Source organism: Antedon bifida, chromosome 5 (assembly GCF_963402885.1).
Source record: "Antedon bifida chromosome 5, ecAntBifi1.1, whole genome shotgun sequence".
NCBI lineage: Eukaryota > Metazoa > Echinodermata > Crinoidea > Comatulida > Antedonidae > Antedon > Antedon bifida.
This window is the reverse complement of record NC_136230.1, coordinates 1,536,947-1,558,155: the sequence shown is the minus strand read 5'-3', so window position 1 is coordinate 1,558,155 and position 21,209 is coordinate 1,536,947. Positions and strand designations below refer to the sequence as shown.

The 21,209-nt window shown below is 32.3% G+C and overlaps 2 protein-coding genes across 3 annotated transcripts in view; both read right to left on the bottom strand.

Annotated features, from left to right (window-relative positions):
• Positions 1–134: 134 nt before the first annotated feature.
• On the bottom strand, positions 135–3,536 carry LOC144842100 (uncharacterized). Its single transcript, XM_078698463.1, has 3 exons — positions 3,324–3,536; positions 2,794–2,972; positions 135–2,288 (listed from the first exon to the last, which is right to left on the bottom strand). The coding sequence occupies exons 1-3, from the start codon at positions 3,484–3,486 to the stop codon at positions 1,152–1,154; spliced, it is 1,479 nt and encodes a 492-aa protein (XP_078554589.1). The 5' UTR covers positions 3,487–3,536; the 3' UTR covers positions 135–1,151.
• A 265-nt stretch (positions 3,537–3,801) lies between these two features.
• The window catches only part of LOC144843784 (FERM, ARHGEF and pleckstrin domain-containing protein 1-like), a 60,147-nt gene continuing 42,739 nt past the window's right edge, over positions 3,802–21,209 (bottom strand). For both annotated transcript variants that reach the window (XM_078700725.1, XM_078700727.1), the window contains exons 13-26: positions 14,482–14,603; positions 13,608–13,697; positions 11,709–11,839; positions 10,871–10,952; positions 10,387–10,573; positions 10,027–10,077; positions 9,589–9,719; positions 9,046–9,204; positions 8,426–8,536; positions 7,797–7,851; positions 7,280–7,443; positions 6,899–7,006; positions 6,625–6,776; positions 3,802–6,101 (exon numbers count right to left, since the gene is read on the bottom strand). In XM_078700725.1, coding sequence (XP_078556851.1) covers positions 6,056–6,101; positions 6,625–6,776; positions 6,899–7,006; positions 7,280–7,443; positions 7,797–7,851; positions 8,426–8,536; positions 9,046–9,204; positions 9,589–9,719; positions 10,027–10,077; positions 10,387–10,573; positions 10,871–10,952; positions 11,709–11,839; positions 13,608–13,697; positions 14,482–14,603 — 1,589 coding nt within the window. In that variant the 3' untranslated portion in view covers positions 3,802–6,055. The remainder of the gene's footprint in view (positions 6,102–6,624; positions 6,777–6,898; positions 7,007–7,279; positions 7,444–7,796; positions 7,852–8,425; positions 8,537–9,045; positions 9,205–9,588; positions 9,720–10,026; positions 10,078–10,386; positions 10,574–10,870; positions 10,953–11,708; positions 11,840–13,607; positions 13,698–14,481; positions 14,604–21,209) is intronic.

Here is a 21,209-nt window from a genome sequence, read left to right as displayed (position 1 = left end):
GTCGACCAATGACCAGCGACAGTTTCGAATAATCCATCGCTTTCGCTGTGTGATTCGCAATTCGCACAACTTGTGTTACGTTCTAGTCGGAACCAATCATAAGAGTTCAAGAATTAAGTATACAGCAATTCCAATTCTACATCTATATTTTATTCAGCTATTAATAGCCATAGATTTATTATACAAATTTCAAATCTATCATATATAAAAAAATATTTGTAGAGGATATATATTAAAACCTCGAAAAGAAGCCCATGGGCTTCTTTTTGTAGGACTCTTGGATGGGCTTATTTTCAACATTACTTTTGCAATCTAAAGGGGGTAGCGGCAGCTACTTTTCGAAATGAATGCTGTATTTTTTAAAATTTCTATATGATTGTAGACATTATCATTCCTGCAATTTTTACATATTTTTCAATCAATGGAATAAACTGTATAATAAATATATGACGCTTGATTTTTTAGATAATTGAGGGTTGTAAGATAATTAATATACAGCATTGATATATATGATCAACAGGATCGTACACATTTCTTGAAAAGAAGCCCGTTCTTTCGAGATTACATTTACAAAAAAACAAAGAGCTTCGTTTCAAGGTTTTGCAATAATTTAAAAGCATGTACAAGAAGTAACCCATGTTTATATTTACAGTAAAGGTTGCAGTAGAAAGTGCTATAGTATAATATAGGCATTCATACGGTAGAACTTTCTGTAACTCATTAATTTAAATATATAAAAAAATAGGTGTTTTTACAAAACAAATTTAAAGTTAAAATTTTCAAAATATTAAGTTATAAAACAGTTCAGTGGTTTTTGACTCTCGACATGCAGATTTTATGACTGCTATACTGCAAAAACTGAACAAATATTATGTTGAGAATGTCTTTACTTGACGAGTTTGTAATCTGTAGTGTAATAACTGCAGTAGATTGGACTGTACCATTATTTGAGGTGGGATTATTTCTTGATCAGTACAATAACCAGAGGTTTATTCAATCAGTACTGGACTGTACCATTATTTTAGGTGGGCTTATTTCTTTAGTCTGGTAATGATGAGCAGAGTTTTAAAATGAATCAGCACTGGACTGTACCATTATTGTAGGTGGGCTTATTTCTTTAGTCTGGTAATAATATTTCTGCACAAGGATGTTCAATCGGTACTAGTAGACTGGACTGTACCATTATTCGCTGATGTGTGCCGACCCAGAGACATTTCCACAGATGGTCTACTTGTCGAGTTGCTTGGATTAGCAAATGTTTGAGCTTCGTACAGAATATTTTGAATTTTCATTCGGGCCCATCGCTGGGCATCAAGTGTTGGCACCGATCTTAGCTCGTTTGCTACGTGCTTACCAAACACGCTAAACTGGTCTTCAAGAGCAAGTCTACTACTTACTCTTTCAATACAGGACACAGCTTGTGCAACTAAATGTCCTTCGCTCCAAGTATCAAATTCTTTATCATCCAACGATCTTTTAAAGGAATTCCTCACGGCTAATTTCTCTTTTTTATGTCGAGTCGTATCTGCTTTTCCTTTGTATTTTTCCACGACTCTTTTTACAGAATTTCCACGTAGCTGGGACAGTGTCCTTGGATTCCTGATCACATTTCGTTCATTTTGAAAGTTTGTGTTTCGAGCAATTGTCCTGACTTGGGAATAAATTTGTTGACTGTCTGGATGGGATCCACTACTAGCAGATGCTAGATGTGACTCACTTGATACTAATTTATTTCTTAATTGTGTTTTTATTGATGCGTTACTTAAAACAGAATTTGAGTGATGAACGGAGGTAGGATCATTCTCGCAAAATCCATCTGTCAATGTATGTCCTGCTTGCTGCTCATTGGTCGATTCCACTCTTCTTGGACACACCTGCTTATATCTACCTTTTTGACTTCTGTTATCCAACAAGTAATCATGTCTGAAAATACCAGTTGGATAATGTGAGATAAATTGTATCGGATTTTCTGCGGATGAACAATCTTGCATCATCTCATCATCATCCTCCTTTATTTTAACTTCCTCAAAATTGCTCAATTCAACATCCTGATGTCCCTCCTCTCCAGATATCTGGTTGCTCTCTTGTGAATCGTACTGGTGAACATCTTCAAAGCCGGATTGATCACTGATTGTGTTGTCAACCTGAAGAGCTGATTCATCAAGGTCTACAGGGCCTGCAAGGTATGCAACCCTACTGGTGTTTGTATCGCTAAAGTCGCTGGCCTGTATCAAATCTCTCTCAGATTCAGGAGATACTTCTATAGGTAAAGTCTGCCCATCTTCTGTCTGAAAGAAAAGAGTAGGTATATTTTAGATGCCAATACTGTACATACTATTTGTATTAAAATAATGATAATGTTGGAAGGGGAATTTGTTTTTGTTCAATAGGCTAGTTAAATAGATTTGACTTGCCGTTGTTCGAACATCTAAAATTTACTTTGATAATATCGAATACACTCCCCCATATACTTGAACTGACTTTATATGGAAAGTCTGGTATTCTGAATGTGTTTTTAATGATTTAAAGAATTTTGGTTACTTTTGACAAGTTTGGTTTTGGAATAGTTCACGGTTTTGAGAATCCTGGTATTGCAAGAGTTGACTGTATTATTCAACTAAGTGCATTTTAAGGCCAACTCAGACAGCGTCGTACGATGATTCGCAACAGGCAATCTCGTCGGAAGAAACATTAATGTTCTCCCGACGACCTAAAAATGAGTCAAGACATTTCATCAGCCGTCGTCGTACGATGCTATCCGAGTTAGCCTTTAGAGCAAGGTTTTCAAGCTACCTGCAAACCGCATGTGGACGGCTTAAGCACCAGGAAAGGTTCCAGAAACTGAAGGGAATCTTTAAGCCACCACTTTGTACGATCATCTGTAGTTCCATTTAACTCTCTATCCTGCTCCTTCCATCTCTCACGCCACAGTTGAGAGCGAATGTTCTTAATTTTACTGGTGATGCTATATTCTGTTGTCAAAATAAAAACACAAGGAAATCATTTCACAATTCAAGACTGAGGTCTAACTTTGTTGGCCCTCTCTAAAAAATAATAAAAATACAACGAAAAAAAACAATCAGGAACAGGCCTAGTAATAGTTACTTATAGACTTATTAGGCTCTGGTATAGTATGCTTAACTAACCAGCAGTAACCTCAAAAGAACGGAAACTAAAAAAGAAATCTTTCCATAATCTTTTTTTTTTTCTAGGCCAGGGTGTAGCAATGCCAATCATATCTAGAGTCATAGCCAGACGGGAACCTGCTGGTACGCCTCACATTACAAATCTCCAGACGAGAGGCCTAGCCTTCACTCACTCACCTGTAGTTTGTAACACATCTGCAAAGTACGAAATGGTTTTCTTCCTTTCACTTCTATCTCGGTATAAGTAATGTGACGGATCATAAAGACATTGGTTTTGCTGATAAAGCCTAACTAAAGCCTCTGTTTTTTCTTTGTTCCATTCATGATTTTTTAAAGACATTTTAGCGTTATGTTTTCATGGAGGATCGAAATAGAATTAAAAGCACAGCAGCAAAACAAACATGACTCTGCTGCCCTCAACGATGAGAAAAAAGTAGTTCACTCCTCCTGGCCTCCAGACGTTCTTTGGGGTGTGCGCATGCCCAGTCCGAGTTTCCAAATACATCTTTTTTTCAGCCTTGAATATACGTATTATTTATAGTGAACTATAATATCTCTATGATATACTGCATAAAGGAGCGCCGCGAACAGACAATACAGACTTGGGGAAAGCCTATTGTATTATGCAAATGATTAATACAACATAAAACAGATGAATACTTATCAAGAAATTTATTTATATAAATTTGGCAGGACATCTTTTATCGTAAATAATCAATAGATACAGAGAAAAATTAAGTGGATTAATACACTCAAGGATATTGTTTAAAATATAGTTTAAAAGATATCATACCACTGTTATTATTCAACCTAAAAAAACACAACCTAAATAACGATTCAATTATGCTCTATACCCCACAAATCTATATATAAATATGTGTACACGCATACTGTGGCTCAGGTCATGTGACACAGAATGGCCCAATGGGGCATCAAATGTAACAACCTATTCATTTATGTAGATTTATTCAAAATTTCACATGTTACCACTGGTCAGACTGTAACAAAGAATACTACAGTAGTGTTCATTTACACTATGGTTATATTAGATTACAAAATATTCTACAAAATGTATGTAATTTTAACACATTTTCATGTATAATAGCCACTAATGTATAAAGTAGCCTGAGCCACGGATTGCGTGTATTAGATCATAAATAAATAACTATAAATCAAAAATAATTTATTAGTAGACATAATATTTTGCCTTTTAATCACATTAGATTTCCCCCTAAACAGAACATAAATTCTGCTTTAAAAATATATAGTTTAATGATGAAGTTGATGCAGATCGTGATATAGGTGATAAAAGAAAAGTTGATGCAGATCTTGATAGAAATTATGAAAGTTGATACCAATCTTGATAGATGATGAAAGTTGATACCAATCTTGATACAGGTTATCAAAGATGATGCAGATCTTGATAAAAATGATCAATGTTGACATAGATCTTGATAGAAATGATGAAAGTTGATACCAATCTTGATACAGGTGATCAAAGTTGATGCAGATCTTGATAGAAATTATCAAAGTTGATACGAATCTTGATACAGGTGATCAAAGTTGATGCAGATCTTGATAGAAATGATCAAAGCTGATACCAATCTTGATACAGGTGCTCAAAGTTGATGCAGATCTTGATAGAAATGATCAAAGCTGATACCAATCTTGACATAGGTGATCAAAGTTGATGCAGGTCTTGATAGAAATGATCAAAGCTGATACCAATCTTGATACAGGTGCTCAAAGTTGATGCAGATCTTGATAGAAATGATCAAAGCTGATACCAATCTTGACATAGGTGATCAAAGTTGATGCAGATCACACAGGATCAGGAGATAAGAAAATAAAATGTGCATTTTTAATCATAAAAACATTTTAAAAACGGTGGCATTCTCTCTTGGTCCATTGGACAACAAATCTGCATTTCTGGGTAATTGCAGTAAACATTTAGGTGATATACCTTTCCAATTGTATACTGCTGACATACAGTACAGAATTGAATTATGTTTAAAATGTCACATATTCCATATAATAGTAATCATCCAATAATAATAAGCATACAACATTGATAATCTCAATACAGTGATTTAAATGCAAGATATAACATGCCCCATCAGTTATCCATGATACCATAACAACACTTGGATGATCAACTACTCAGCACCAATGGTCATCCTATTTCATACTAAATCTGTTATTTATACAAAGATCCTACTAATTCCCATAACATGTTATACAGTATTTAGTTTAGTACCATGGAGCAATTACATTCATACATGGTTGTACCAGCTTAAGTCTAAACTTAAGTTTAAGTAGTTGATTATTTGGAATTTACCCATTTAAATCAAAAATAGTAAAAAAAAAAAACGGATCAAATTGGGCAACAATAAAAACATGATATTCTGCTTGTAGTCGGCTTATTATGATAGAAAGTTGAAAATCATTTGTTTATTTACATATAAAGTTTGTGAAAAATCAGATATCACACAATTCAAGAGCTTTAAAACAGCATTCAGATAAAAACTACATTTTACAGATTCTGATTTTCAACAGCATTCTGGTCACTAAATATAACTAACACAGATTTCCACGAATTTCCTGGCAACATTTTAGTAATCATGAATTTCCTGGCAACCTTATTGATATTTCTTGTTTTACAATCTTTTTTTTTAAATAACTTTATTCAATTTGTGATGCCTGGAAAATTGTTTTCTTCAAGAAATATGAATACAATTATAAAAAGTAAGCAGAATAAGGCTGTATAGCATTTTTCTTTATACTGTACAAGAATATTTCATGAAAGTTTTATAAATTCCATGCAGTCTTTTTCTTCAAATGGTTCATGCAGCAGATTTCTTCATGTGATTATCACTCTCCCTCACAATCTCACAGTATGCTTGTTAAATTTACACTTTGCTGCTAAACGTTGCACTTCCAAGTACCTCAATCCATCTGATTAGAAAAAAAGAATGTTTAGGAATTATACTATAATGCTCAGCTCTTAAAAATATGTGCTATAAAGGCTTTTAAAAATGTGTGCCAAAAAGGCTTTTAAAAATGTGTGCCATAAAGGCTTTTAAAAATGTGTGCCATAAAGGCTTTTAAAAATGTGTGCCATAAAGGCTTTTAAAAATGTGTGCCATAAAGGCTTTTAAAAATGTGTGCCATAAAGCCTTTTACAAATGTGTGCCATAAAGCCTTTTACAAATGTGTGCCATAAATGCTTTAAAAATTTGTGGCATAAAGGCTTTTTAAAATGTATGCCATAAAGGCTTTTAAAAATGTGTACCATAAAGGCTTTTGAAAGTGTGTGCCATAAAGGCTTTTAAAAATGTGTGCCTCAAAGGCTTTTAAAAATGTGTGCCATAAAGGCTTTTAAAAATGTATGGCATAAACAGTAGAGTTTACTCTCTCAATTATAGCAGACATATAGGGATATAACATGCTGTTAAATAATGCAAAATATTGTTGTTACCGTCCATAAGTGTATTCACTCTCTGCTCTGAAGAAGTAAACATGAGTTTTAAACTGAAGTTTGAATACATAGTCTTTCTTAATATCATCACTCTCAGCTGGTTGTTCCACGGTGTAGCCCAACAATGGCAGACTTGCCAACGGATAATCATCCTATATTAGACAAAAACAAATCAATACAATAAATATTATCTGTGGACACATTGGAAGTTATAATCTATTTAAAATATTATCTTACTGCATATTAAATACTAATTTATAAAAAAATCACCTACCTGGTAACTTTTATAAAAGAATAAACAGAAATTGGTGAAAACCACCCAGAGTTTCTGCCAACCATTGCTATTTTTAAACTTCCTTAACAAGTAACCACTCAATTGATTCTGGGAATAAAACAAAAGACACATTGTTTGTGTTAAGAATCAAAGGCCTTGATTTCCTGACGATACAAAGTAAAATTATGAGAATTGAAAAAGTCTGTCTACACTATCAAACTTTATGTGAAAAAAATGTGATGTGCCCATATATAGACATGATGACATATATAGACATGATGATGTCATATCACCACCATATTTGGGCACAACACACTTTTTTTGTCAAATAAAGTTTGGTAGTGTAGACAGGGCTTAAGATAAGAAGCGTTATAAACTAACCTCAACTGCCCTTTGATGGTCGGCCATACTGACACTAGTGTTTCGATGCCAGCATACGTGAACGGTGGTGTTTGCGCGGTGATGAGCGATGCGGTCAAGTGAACCTCGCGGTGATGAGTGCTCTTCCTCTGATTCATCAAATACATTGTCTGGGTCAATTGAACCTAGACAGTGAATAACAAGAATATTAAAATGCACCAGTTTGTATAAAATTTAAAAATTCAATTGTTATTTTAAATAAAAACCCTCAATAAAAGAACTTATAGTTTAATAATAGTTTATACTTGAAACAATTATTTAGTTATAAATAAATTATAAAGCTCTGTCTACACTATCAAATTTTATGTGACAAAAAAAATGTGATGTGGCCATATATGGACATGATGATGTCATATCACTACCATATTTGAGCATATCCCTACAATATTTGGGCACATCACACTTTTTTCGTCAAACTAGTTTGATTATTTAGGCAGAGCTTTAGAGTGGGCTTTTAAAATATGAAATCAACACTTACCAATTTGTACTGGTTTATCTCCTCTTTCTGAAATCATAATACCAGTATTGATGTCCTAATAACAAAATAAAATCAGAACATTTTACTATACATTTTTTTGAAAATATTCCTTTTTTTGGTGCAAACTCTTGACATGAATGTGCTGCTTTCCACAGTATTTATTTCTCCAATATCAAATATCAGAAATTTGCTTTTAACAAATTATCAATTAGATCCAGAAGCAGTGACCTATTTAGATTACTTTTGAAAATATCAGTGGTTTAGGAATGTAAAAGTTCCTATTTGGGGGTACAGTCAACTCTCCCAATACCGGACAGTCTGGTTTTCGGAATGTTTTTTTAATAGTAAAAAAGAATTTGAGAATTTCAAAAATGTTTGGTATTGGGAAGAGTTTCTGATTTTCAGAGAGTCCAGTATTGGGAGAGTTTGTTGATATATTATAAGGCAAATTGGCAAGGATAACCATAAGCAAATTCCTTCACTATCCTTCTTAAAGGTGGAAATCCTGTTCACAAGACAAACATATACACAAGATGCTCTCCATAAATAAAGTCTTATTACAAGTCTTTGGGAGTGGAGTTGACTGTAATGATCCAATAATGTATGATTTCTGGAAAGAGACAACTTACAGACATCCATCTTTGCTTTTCTTCTGGTGTGCTCGCTGCTATGACAACCGGTTTATTACTCCCCGTGATGGTGAAACAATTTGTCATTTGACGATTCTGCTCATCTTCAACCTAAAAAGTTAAACATATCATGCAATTTAAATATGAAAACTTTTGTAAATTAAATTGTTTTATTCTTCATCATGCTGAATAAAATAATAAAAGATGATGAATAAATTGAATGTAATCAATAAAAATGGTGAAACAAGTTCTAGGAAGGGTTCAGTTATTAACAACTAAATAAATGCGTGAAGAATGAATACATTTAGGTACAAAACTTTTTACTTCTACAGATTTGTAATACAAACATTAAAGCAACGTTCACACTGATAATAGATCCGGTGGCTAAAGAAGACTGTGTTTCAATCACACACATGAGTTAATCCTATTTTAAAACACTAAACGCATTTTTCCATGATTTTTTATCTGGTCATCGGATACAGTGGCTGGAGAAAACTCAAGGATGTTTTCAATCACACATATGTTTTGAGTGTGAACTAACACTAAACCCATTTTCCCATTTTTTTTATCTGACCATCGGGCCGGAATATAGACTCAGTGTGAATGTAGATTATAACTACCTTAATTCCTTTGAGTGGTATTTGGCCGTGAACTTTAAACTGATTGGTGGGTGTGATTCCTTTACTGGAGTACATCAAGGTATCAGTAAACAAAAAGAACATTCTCTGTTGATATCCCTTCCGTGATAACTTGTGAAGGCATCCTTCTCGAAGAAATTCCTGAAATAAACACAAATTAATGAGATTCAAAACTTTACTAATTTGTATTCAGTCAGGGGGAAATGGCAAAAGGCTTCCTACGAGTTTTATGTGGTTAAGTTATCAGATAGTCTATATGTTTTGACATCTCTTAACTTACTTTGAAAACATGACCACAGCCATATTCCCTCTAACTGTATTTGTTTAGATATGGAAATATATGGCGCTACACTAACAGCAAGATTTAAAAAAATCGTTGCCAAGGTGCATGGACTGATTAAGCTGTGTTGAACAACCAGCAAAAGCTTCAAAATAACACTTAAGTTTAATGTATTTATTAAATTTTGTTCGGTGTATGCCGGATGCAAAATCCAGTTTCCTAAAACCGGCAGCGTAGTAACTTACCCTCCCTGGCGCAACTAGATTATCAATTCCAACAAGGTCTCGTCTAAGCTCCGTCAACTTCTGGAAGTTTTCAATTCGTTGCATGTTTTCTTTAACATCTCCCGATAGCTCTGATATCTCTGCTAGTGCAGCTGTGTAGGAAAGCAAAGACATATACATAAATCTATAAAGTCTACTTATTTGGATACCATCAATAAAAAAAAACCACATTTATATGCAATCAAGCATACAGTTTACTAGAACAAGCACAGACAAAACCCCTTAACGCCTGTGCTTGAGGATGTTTCACTTGAATGAATATTGATTTTTTTAGACCAGATGGCTGGATATGACTCTTCTTTAAAACTTTCAAAATTATTGAATGTTACTGTTTGTTACTAATACTACTGTTTTTTTCTTCAATAAATAAAATGTAAATTAATACAAAATCATAGTTACCTTTGCAGTCCTTGAAATCTGGGTGATTCTGGGGATAATGTTTCACAAGCCCTAAACAATAAAAAGTATATACATATCATTGACTATAAATCAAAATGCAAATTACTGTGACAGGATCTCAATAAAGATATAAAGTATGTAAAAATAAAAAAATATATAAATAGATACAATGGAAATAAAATAAGCAGAAAGCTAAATCAAAACCAGTAAAACAGCCAGAAAGAAATTGCAAAGCTTTTGGGCAACACTAGCCCTTCATCAGTTTGAAGAACCTTTATATTGAATATAAAGTAATTACATCTAATATAACCTTCAGACACATGTTTGATTAGATGGACCAACTGACAAACCGACACTTACGTTCTAGTATCACTCTGTAATGTAGTAACCTTTGAACCGGTTTTAGCAGGAATGTGTTGAACGGCAGATAACATACTTTCTGTAGTTCAAAATCCTTGTAGAAATGTTCAAATTTCTTGTTCTTCTTTGTAGCGACCTCTAGTTCCGTAATGACCTGTTCAATCTTCTCTATGTAACTTGTGTATAACTGTTCAAACATAGACAAAAAGAGAATAAATAAATATATTTTCGTGAGGTAATTTCCCGAAAGATCGTAATCAAAACGGTATTGGGTTTGGTCTACTAGTGTAATTTAAGAATTATATTTGTCTTCTAAATGATAATTATAGAGAGATAATAACTTTGCAACGATATTAAAAGCAATAAAAACTATTTTAAGAACATGATTACGTCAACCGTGTTAAATTTAAAATTGACGTTACTGCTAAAAATCCAGGTGTTTTTAAATGATTGATATAAAAAAGGGTAATAAAGCATGACTCACCTTCAGATTTTGAATGTTTTTCAACATAACATCACCGATTCGTTGATAATTTCCTTTGAGATGGGCATTTGATCTTCCCTCCCTTTAATCAAACATTTAAATGATTGTAAGGAAATACAATATTGACACTTTTGATTTATAGATCACATATTGGATAGATTCAAGATTTATTGTCACATAATATTACATACATGAAATTTGTTTTCCTGAGCTTAGAAACGTAGATACAATAGAATTAAAAACACAATATAAAAACATAACACCTTTACTAATTATCTTGAAAAATGTACATTATGTAGATGACAAGCATATGTAAATATTAAATTGTAATGTTAAATTGTAGAATAATGCTACATCTACACTATCAAACTTTATATGACAAAAATGAATGTGATGTGCCCATGATAATGTCATATCACTACCATATTTGAGCATATCACTACCATATTTAGGCATATCACAACTTTTTTTTATCATATAAATTTAGACAGAGCTTAAGATGATGAAGAACAAAAAATAATATAACCAAAATATAAATAATGTTGGCAATGATAATAATAACTCTCGGGCTGGCCAAATATGTCTGGTTTTCTGGAAAGTCTGGTATTTGGAATGTGTTTTTAATGTTAATAATGGATTTGGGCATTTTTCACAAAAATTCTGGTATTGGGAGAGTTTCTGGTTTTCAGAGAGTCCGCTACTGGGAGAGTTTCCAGATTTCAGAGAGTCTGGTATTGGGATAGTTTTCGGTTTTCAGAGAGTCCGCTACTGGGAGAGTTGACTGTATTGACAATAATTAACAATAAGAACAATTATAACAAGTTAAACGTCTCCTTACCATGTGGCCAGTCTTTGTTCAACCTCCTTGAGGAACTTACAATGGAACTCATAGATTGGATCAAGATTATTAAACAACACGTCGAGTATTTCAGGTAAGTTGCTTTCATTTGTCACTGCTTTCCTGAACCACTGTTGAGATAAAACAATAAGGACAATGTCAAAATCTTACTACTGCAGTTACTGCAGTTACTACATTTTGTTTGCTCTATAACCTGTTTATTCCTTTTGGTGTATAATATTTTCAGAATTATTATGTTCTTTTTCGATTGTTTTTTTTATTGAAAATAAAACAATCACAAGTTTGCAAGGAAAGATAATAACACACCGTGACTACCTCATAATCTTTGAGATTGAAACAACAAAATCATAAATTATTGAAGTAAAATTTATTATTGCTGAAAATAAAACTTTAAAAATTACTGAAAAATAAACAATCAGTAAAATATTATTTTTTCTTTATTGTTCAAAATTTTAGTAACATATCTTTTAGCGAGTGTTAAAAAGCTTTGCGACATTAAGGTACTAAAGTGTGGAGCATTGACTTTTTGCATTACAACAAACAAACTTTCAAAAGAGTTGTGTGAATAAGATAAGGAATTAGACTTGGATCTCCTCCAAGTTTAAAATTAATCTTTGAAGTACGGATAACATCAGTAAAAGGAAGTACCCTTCAACCCTTCAACGACAGCTAAATACACATCACAGACACAGAACATGAATTCTAAACTGTCCGGTGATATACTGAAATTTAATTAATTAATTTGAAACGATAAAGATGAGAATGAGAAAAAGTCGCCCAAACCGAGATTCGAACCCGGAACCTTCTGCTTGATATGCAGATGTTCTAACCATTAGACCACTGGGGCTTTTATGATATTGTTCAAATTTGATTGGATAGTGACTCTTTAACACAGCTTAATACAAATATATAGTGTAGTGCTTTGTACTGTTAGTGTTAGTTAGTGTGTAAGTGGATTTGTATATAGTACCGTATTACAAAAGACATGTTTCCATCAATGTCTTGCCTTCTATAACAAATTGATTTAATAACTATTGAACACAGTTATTTTAGTTTCCTTGTCACTATCTTATGTTTTGCTTTTGTAATTTACTGTAAATGTTTTTGACATTATCATTAAGATCATCGTTATAAAATTACTTCATTATAAACTCTCTCACAGAGAATGAGAAACTGAGATACTGGTATATACAAAATTGAAACAGTAGCATTTAATACTATTTCACAAGCCTCATTATTGTAGCATTTTGAATCCACTAATACCCATTCACATTTGTCATATTTCCTGCAATTATAATCATTTCAATAAGCAGCAGCAGCAGCAGCAGCAGGCATATACAGTAATCTTCAACAATCTCATTATATTACAATTGTAATAAATACAATCATGTCGTCTCTCTTGAGTGTGCATCATTTAAATCTCGTTAGATTAAATCAATAATATGTGACGTGTAACACATAACATGTTGTTACATAAGTTTATGTTATAGAGCTCAATCTTTAGCAGATTCTTGGTACTGTATCTACCATTTTCCCAGTATCATAGGTACATAGGTAATAAATTCTGTAATAGTGTCACATGTATCACATGTGATTTCTGTATAAAATACCATAAGCCCAACCTTAGATTAATACAGCGTGTCACATGTATATCACATATGATTTCTGTATAAAATGCCATAAACCTTAGCTCAATACAGTGTGTCACATGTACATCACATGTGATTTTTGTATAAAATGCCATAAGCCTAACCTTAGCTAAATACATAATCACATAATATATCATATAATTCCTGTATATATAATAATATTTCTTAACTTAATGCAGGTGTCATATGTTATACATGTGACATTGTTTTTAGGTCATATTCTACTTACAACGACAATAACTTCAATATCTTTTAAGTATGTTCTTTCTGTTGTTAGGATTTCCTTAGCAATGAAATACGCTCTATCTGGCGGATGTCGCTGTAACACAAAGAAATCAAGAAAAATGAATTTTTAGTCTACAAAATTAATTTTTATAATTTACTTGATGGATATGATATTAGAAATTACTAAACTAAAAATAAATATGACTAAAAAGCCTACAAAAACCTTTTAAAAAAGATAAATTAAATGTTGATTTTCTATGTCCACTTTCAATGCCTTTTACCATCTTATCAAATGATATTTTTTACAATATATTGAAATTCATATTTTATAAATCCTGTTAAAAATTCTAGCTGTTGGTAATCACGTATCTTGTATTGAAAGTCACTAAAAGCATTTTATAATTTTCATTTCAAAAACATTAAAAAAAAAAACAAAAAACACTTCGGTAATATTGAAAAGTTTAAAATGCTAAACTGAAAAAAAGCATCTGAAGGAAATTAGGTTGTTTTTCATTTTAATACAAAATAGAAAAATTCGCACTGAATTACTTATTGCATAATATGTAAGGAGGGGACACCTCCATCAAAACTTTACTGAAAAATGGCAATATATGTTTTAACACTACGGCCAACCTCTATTCATGGGAACTTGCTGTTTTAACTGTAAAGGCCAATTTACACAGACGAGTGGTAACGGTAATAAAAATATAGAATCTATCTTATTCCTTATGACCATTTACACACAACGTGGAGCGAACGGGTGGTTTCCGCTTACCGTTAACGCTCGTCTGTGTAAATTGGCCTTTATAGGGCTTTACTGTACATTTTACAATCTTAATTTAATTAATTTTTTTGACAGTAAATTCTGATTCACTAACCTTCCTTCTGACAGTTTCTTCTTCTGGTGGTGGATTTGCCACTGGTTCCTCTTGAATGATGGCAGTTGTCTTGACAACTGGTGAGGGTGGTGTTGCGATATTTATGTAATGTTTTGAGCTGCCTAAAAAGAAAAAAATATTCTAGATAATCAAATTGTTTCACTTAATGTGAAGCATTTGTTGGGAGACACTTACACCAACGGATATCGGTGTGAACTGGAATTGAAGACGGTCACAAACAGCAATGGACGTCAGTGTGAACTGGAATTGAAGATGGTCACTAACAGCAACGGAGGTCAGTGTGAACGAGAATTGAAGACAGTCACTAACAGCAACAAAAGTCAGTTTGAACTGGAATTGAAGACAGGAAGCGATATAGACGTTTTTTATGGAGTCCCTAAGATTGATGTAACAGCAAGCCACGATTTGGATATTGTGAATGGTTTGTCCCATTTTACCAGTTTCAAAATTGATCTTTAACCTATTGGGCCCAGAATTACACAACCAAATTCTTTTTTAATAGGATAATTTGACAGATAAAAATTTATTTTTATAAGAATTTATTATACATTTGCATACAGTGTATTAACTGGAATATTTGTTGGTAGTTTTCAATAATTGTTTTATCTTTTTTTTTTCATTAAAGTATCTATTATTTGGCTTTTTTGCTCTCACTGTTATAGATCTGTTTGAAGATCTGCAATCCGCTTATTTTGATTATGTATTTCCAGTGCGAAGATTAACAACACTATACAGCATACACCAGGTGTTATAGGATAATGCATGTATGATACTGACAAACGCAGACAAAAATATAAATGGGTTTGAGATGTTGTTAAGGTATAAATGTCAACTGTGTAGCCAACTTGTAATAACTGCTACTACAAACTGTACAGATGTATATTGTGTTGTTAAGGTATAAATGTCAAACTGTAAATGTAGTCATGTGTATATACATTTATGTTGCATTTTATGTTTTTTTCTTTTTTTAAACAAAATTACTTGAAAGTGAGTTGAAGCATATACCATAGTAAATATATCTTAGAATTGCATGATATATCAATGTAGTGTGATTATATGCACAATACCCTCTTGTGGGACATTCCTAGAACACGGGGACATCCCTATTGAAGGAGACACCCCTATTCAAGGGGACATCCCTATTCAGGGGACATTCTAATTCAGGGGACATTCTAATTCAGGGGACATTCACATTCAGGGGACATTCACATTCAGGGGACATCCCTATTCAAGGGACATTCTAATTCAGGGGACATTCACATTCAGGGGACATCCCTATTCAAGGGACATTCTAATTCAGGGGACATTCACATTCAGGGGACATCCCTATTCAAGGAAACTTCCCTATTCAAGGGACAATTTGTTGGGTCCCAACGGTGTCCCCGGTCTCTACTGTATTCTATGTTAGAGGACGGACTTGTAACCAGGAACATACAACAACAAAAAAAAGAAAAAAAAGTGTAAATAATGAGTTACTGTGAGGTTAAAGAAGAGTGTGAAATTTTAAAGTTAAATGAAAAACAACAATAAAACCCATGCAACTTTCCAAATATTTTTAATATTCATGATGAATGTAAATACATAATAGATGCACTAATTATCAACATTCTACTTTTCACAAAATAAAATAAACAAAAATAAAAGAATATTAGAAACTTTCAGATAAATTGATGGGATTATCACTACAAAATGTGAACTACATAGCCTGTATTGGCACTCGTTAGAGCTTAAGATCGGTTAAATAATCATAGAATGTACTGAACATGTGGCCAACAGAATTACATACCATGCCAATGAGAATATTCTGGGAACCTATCTCCATAGTTTCACAACGATTTAAGAAATCATTAAATAGTATTTTTTCAAGGTATGTCTATATTTGTAGTAGGGAGATTCCTGCACAGTTTTTATGTTTGAAACATAAAATTCTTATCCAAAACATTTGAAACGTGCGGATACGGACTAAACTAGGTCAACTACAGTACAGTTATTTATCATTAGGGAGATTTCGATTTGCGACGGCCGATGACCAACAGCCAACCTAGGTCAGGTCAATCGATGTGTCGTCGTTTGGACATAGAAACTATCGAACCTGTGTCAAGGTGAGGGTCGAGGACACGCATCCCAATATTCACGCATGCACACAATGAACTAACACGACATAGTTTGGTCGTCGCAAATCAAAAGCTATCTATTATCCCAAAATTGGAATAACAAAGAATGATTTGGTACAGTAGTTAAGAAGGGTAAGAGATTTGAATATTACAGATAAATATGTTGGCAGGTATGTGGTTACAAACAGCCACCACTAATAGTACACGCTCCAATGCAAAACACAAGTCACTAGTATATTATTAGGACATTTCTAGTACATAACAGTACTAACATATCACTAGTACACTATATCATCTCTTGTAGAAATTACAGTAGAAATACTCTTATTTAAAAACAACTTATAATCTAATGAATAATACAAAAGCATAGGTGGATATACGCTGGGATAATTTCATTGGGATAAAAATGTTTATAATATATTTATGGTGGATTATTAAATGATATAGTTGATTGTATATAATTATCATGTACAACATTTGTAGTCAACCCTCCCTAAACAAGACCACTTAGCCTAAAATATTTTAGGAGAGTTGACTGTATACTACAATAATACTAAGAAACAATTATGAAACTAAAGCAATAATGATCACTAAAGGTAATGAATTTAAGTAATGAATTAGCAACCAGTAATCATTACTTAGATCCACATAATTATTAGCAATTAGGGGATAATCAAACTTTAACGGTCTCGGTTTAAAATAAAAAAGGCAATGTATAAATTTCAATGATTACTACTTGAAGCAGAAACTGTGGATATTATTTATAAATAAAACATAATTTGTATAATAATTTAACTACATCTTTGCTTAACTAATATCTAAAAATCAGTGGGATTATTATCAATTTTGTCTTGCGGTGTTTTCCTGAATTATCGTAAAATTATCGTCAAACTGCTACTGGGTTAAATAAACAATAGAAATCTTAAACTCAGAACTTTCAATTTCATGATATATTTTAGATTTTGATTGATGAACAATTATTATTAACTTTAAATATTAATTACAAGTAAATAAATAATAGTAGTTCAGGTATGTCAAGGTTATCAAACTCAAGATTGAAATAGATTTTAAAATAATGTTTTTAGGCTACTTTAACAATGTTCCTATATTCATTTATTTTAAAACATGAGGTTTTAAATGGAAAATGGAACACAAGTAAAACTAAGGAATGTGTAAATCTGCCAAACTATGGTTTTTGGAAATGTCTTTTATAACATAACAATGTTTTAGGCTGTGTCTACACTATCAAACTTTATTTGACAAAAAAAAGTGATGTGCCCATATATTGAGATGATGTCATATCAATACCATATTTGGGCACATCACACTTTTTTTGTCAACCTAGTTTGATAGTGTAGACACAGCTTAAGAATGTTAAAAAACAACATATTTTCAAGGTATTTTTAAATACAAGATTGATCCTCTTTTTCTTAAGTTTTATACATTTTTTAAATGTTGGTATTTTTCTCTCTAAAGGTGAAAATAAAATTGCACAATGATTCTGATTTTTAAAATTTAAATTCAAATAGTGAAATCAAGGATTTAAATAATTTAGAACATCACGTTTTGGAAAAAAACTGATGTGCAAAAAAAGTCTACAATAATTAGACAAAGTTATTTTTAACTATGAGAAGCATTATTGATTTCTCTGTAAAAAAATAACATATCATTTGAAACACAGTTTTACAAACATGATATATACAATTTCACACACATGGAACATTTTGAAAAGTCCTTTTTGGGGAAAAAATTATTGAAAAAAAAAAGACAGTTTTTAGAAATATCTTTAGATATTAATTCAATTACAAATTGAAGATTGTTTTTGCATTTGAAATTAAAAACAACATACTTTTACAATTATACCTGCATTGTTTTCATTGGTTTACTGGAACTTAATATGCATACTTATTATGCAAATTAGGTATCATTCAAACTCGTTTAAAATTATACCTGAATTGTTTCATTGGTTTATAGGAACTTAATATGCATACTTATTATGCAAATTAGGTAAAACTTGCTTGAAACTCCAAAACTTAATTACTATACACACATTAGAAGGTACCTACAACACTTCTTAAAAAGCACCTTATGCAAATTAGCAAAGTTTTCTTAGTAAATTTCATACAAAATTGCTGTTATATTATTTCATCTTTGGTTGTTTTCAACTTAAAATTGGAAGTGGAGCTTTACAGACTGGCACCAATAATTTGCATAGATTATCAATTAATTCAGCAAATTCAGTCAAATTGAAGCAAAAAATGAGTAAAAAGCATTGTAATAGAAAATGGCAGATTTGATGTTTTTAACTGAATTTTGAAAAGAAGCAGCTTGCAGCAGATATCAGCAGGAGAGAGAGTGAAATGATAAACTTTAAAAATGGCATGCAGTAAATTTAAAACAAATAAAAACAAAAGTGTGGATAGTTTAATAGGCATGCCAAAAATAATATACAACCAGGCGTCTATCTGTTTAACTGGAATATCATTTTAACTGGAATATCATTTTAACTGTATACAACCAGGCGTCTATCTGTTTAACTGGAATATCATTTTAACTGCATTCTTTTCCCTATTTATTTTATCTTTAGTAACCAAGACAGAGCAGGACGTTTTAAATTACCTACATAAGACATGCTTATTTGTTTGTGAACACCTATAGTTACAAGATTAGGTAAACTTAGAATTTATCGCGCTATACTGGTTTAATAAATGGTTTACAGTAGGATATTTGGAGCAAATTTATAGCATGGGAGACAAACGCTGTGTTCACACGTACTTAAGCGTGTATAAAACCGATTTAATCTTGGTTCCCACTAGGAGGCAAAGACGTAGATGCAACGCAAGTACTTTGACCAATCACAAGCAATCCAAACCGTGGCTTGTCATTGGTCAACATGCTTGCTTTGCGTTCTAGTGGGAAGCAAGCTGTAAGCTGACCTGAACCATAGCAGATCTATTATCTCCAATGTAAGATTATAATACAGACGGTAAACCGATTAAAGCACTGTGTTAACTCCGATAGATGAAATAGCATGTAAACATTAATTCATGTGAATTTAAAAGAGCAGAAGCAACCACAACCAATATAAAATACCAAAACCAATTATAGCAACAACCAAACAGCCAATTTGATTTTTGAAAAAACAAGTTAGCTACTCAAGAGCATGACATTTGGTTAAGACCTGTCGACACTATCAAACTTTATGTGACAAGAAAAGTGATGTGCCTATATTTGGCATTATGATGTCATCTCACTACCATATTTGAGAATATCACACTTTTTTTTGTCAAACTAGTTTGATAGTGTAGACAGAGCATTAAAGTGTGTATGTGCATAACAGAGACGAAAAATATTTGGTACATTTGAGCCCTTTTTGAAATAGAATCTTTGGTTATGTTTAAATTAAAAAAATAATGGTGTTTTAGTTTTTGAATTACTTAAAATTTGAAAGCTCCTATCTAAATGTGTCAAAGTGGAAGCATATTTTGATACTGCTTAGTATTTTGTACTAAATTTTGTAATTACCGAATGAAAGGAAGACAGAAAGAGATCAAGCTAAACTTATTATATAGTAATCCAATTTTTCTGGCAGGCTACAGAATATTATGAATGACTAAACTGTGAACAACAAAATTGTGAACGACTAAATTGTGGAAGACTAAAATATGGTTACAAAATGTGCAGATAATTCTTGCAGGGCAGAACCTAAAACATTCTGGCAACCTGCTCTATTTGAAGCAAAAGTGCAAAACAGACAGACTACAGCACACTATGATGTCCACAACCTGCAGAAAACGTTTTAAAAACATTGTTGCAGACTACAAGAAAATATCAACATACTAACATTCTCAGGACTAGAAAAATTTAAGAAGCCCAAACAATATTCGTTTCAGACATTTTTAACAGACTACAAATTAATGAGCATTGATTTATAGGACAACAACATTTTACTGTAGAATACAGTCACAACCGACCGACAAAGTTTTTAGAAGTCTGGAGGCCTTTCAGCCAACAATAAAACTATACAGTAACAAGTGTGAATAAAAAAACAGATACAAGTAAACAAAGTGTTAGAAAACAATGGGTTACAAATACTAAATTAGTGTGTTACGTAATCGTGCAGGAGTTAGTGAGAAATACCTTTATTGTATAAAAGCTTGGTGACTGCAGAGGTTAAAATCCTGTCCTGGATTGTAGGAATGCTGGTGTGGAAACTACCATAACTTCTTATGGAAAGTTTTTGGACAATTTTCTAACTGTTGAAGCATGGAGTAATATCAACTTATTTCTCCACAGTTGCAGTTACCCACTGAGACAAATTCCTTTAAAATGTCTTCTATATATGAAATATTTCTTGGTACAACGAATAAAATTGTCTTTTTGTCTCTTTGTTTTATATCAAATAGGTTTTCGAAAAGCCAGAATACAGGGACATGCTAGGTCATAGGTCAATTAATTACATTTGACATATATGGCAATATTATTTATGGTATTAAATAACATAGAACATTTAGTATAAAATACACATACAGTATAACTGTTTTGACAGATGTCTAATAACTGAACTTATTCCATCAATACTATTTATGAGCA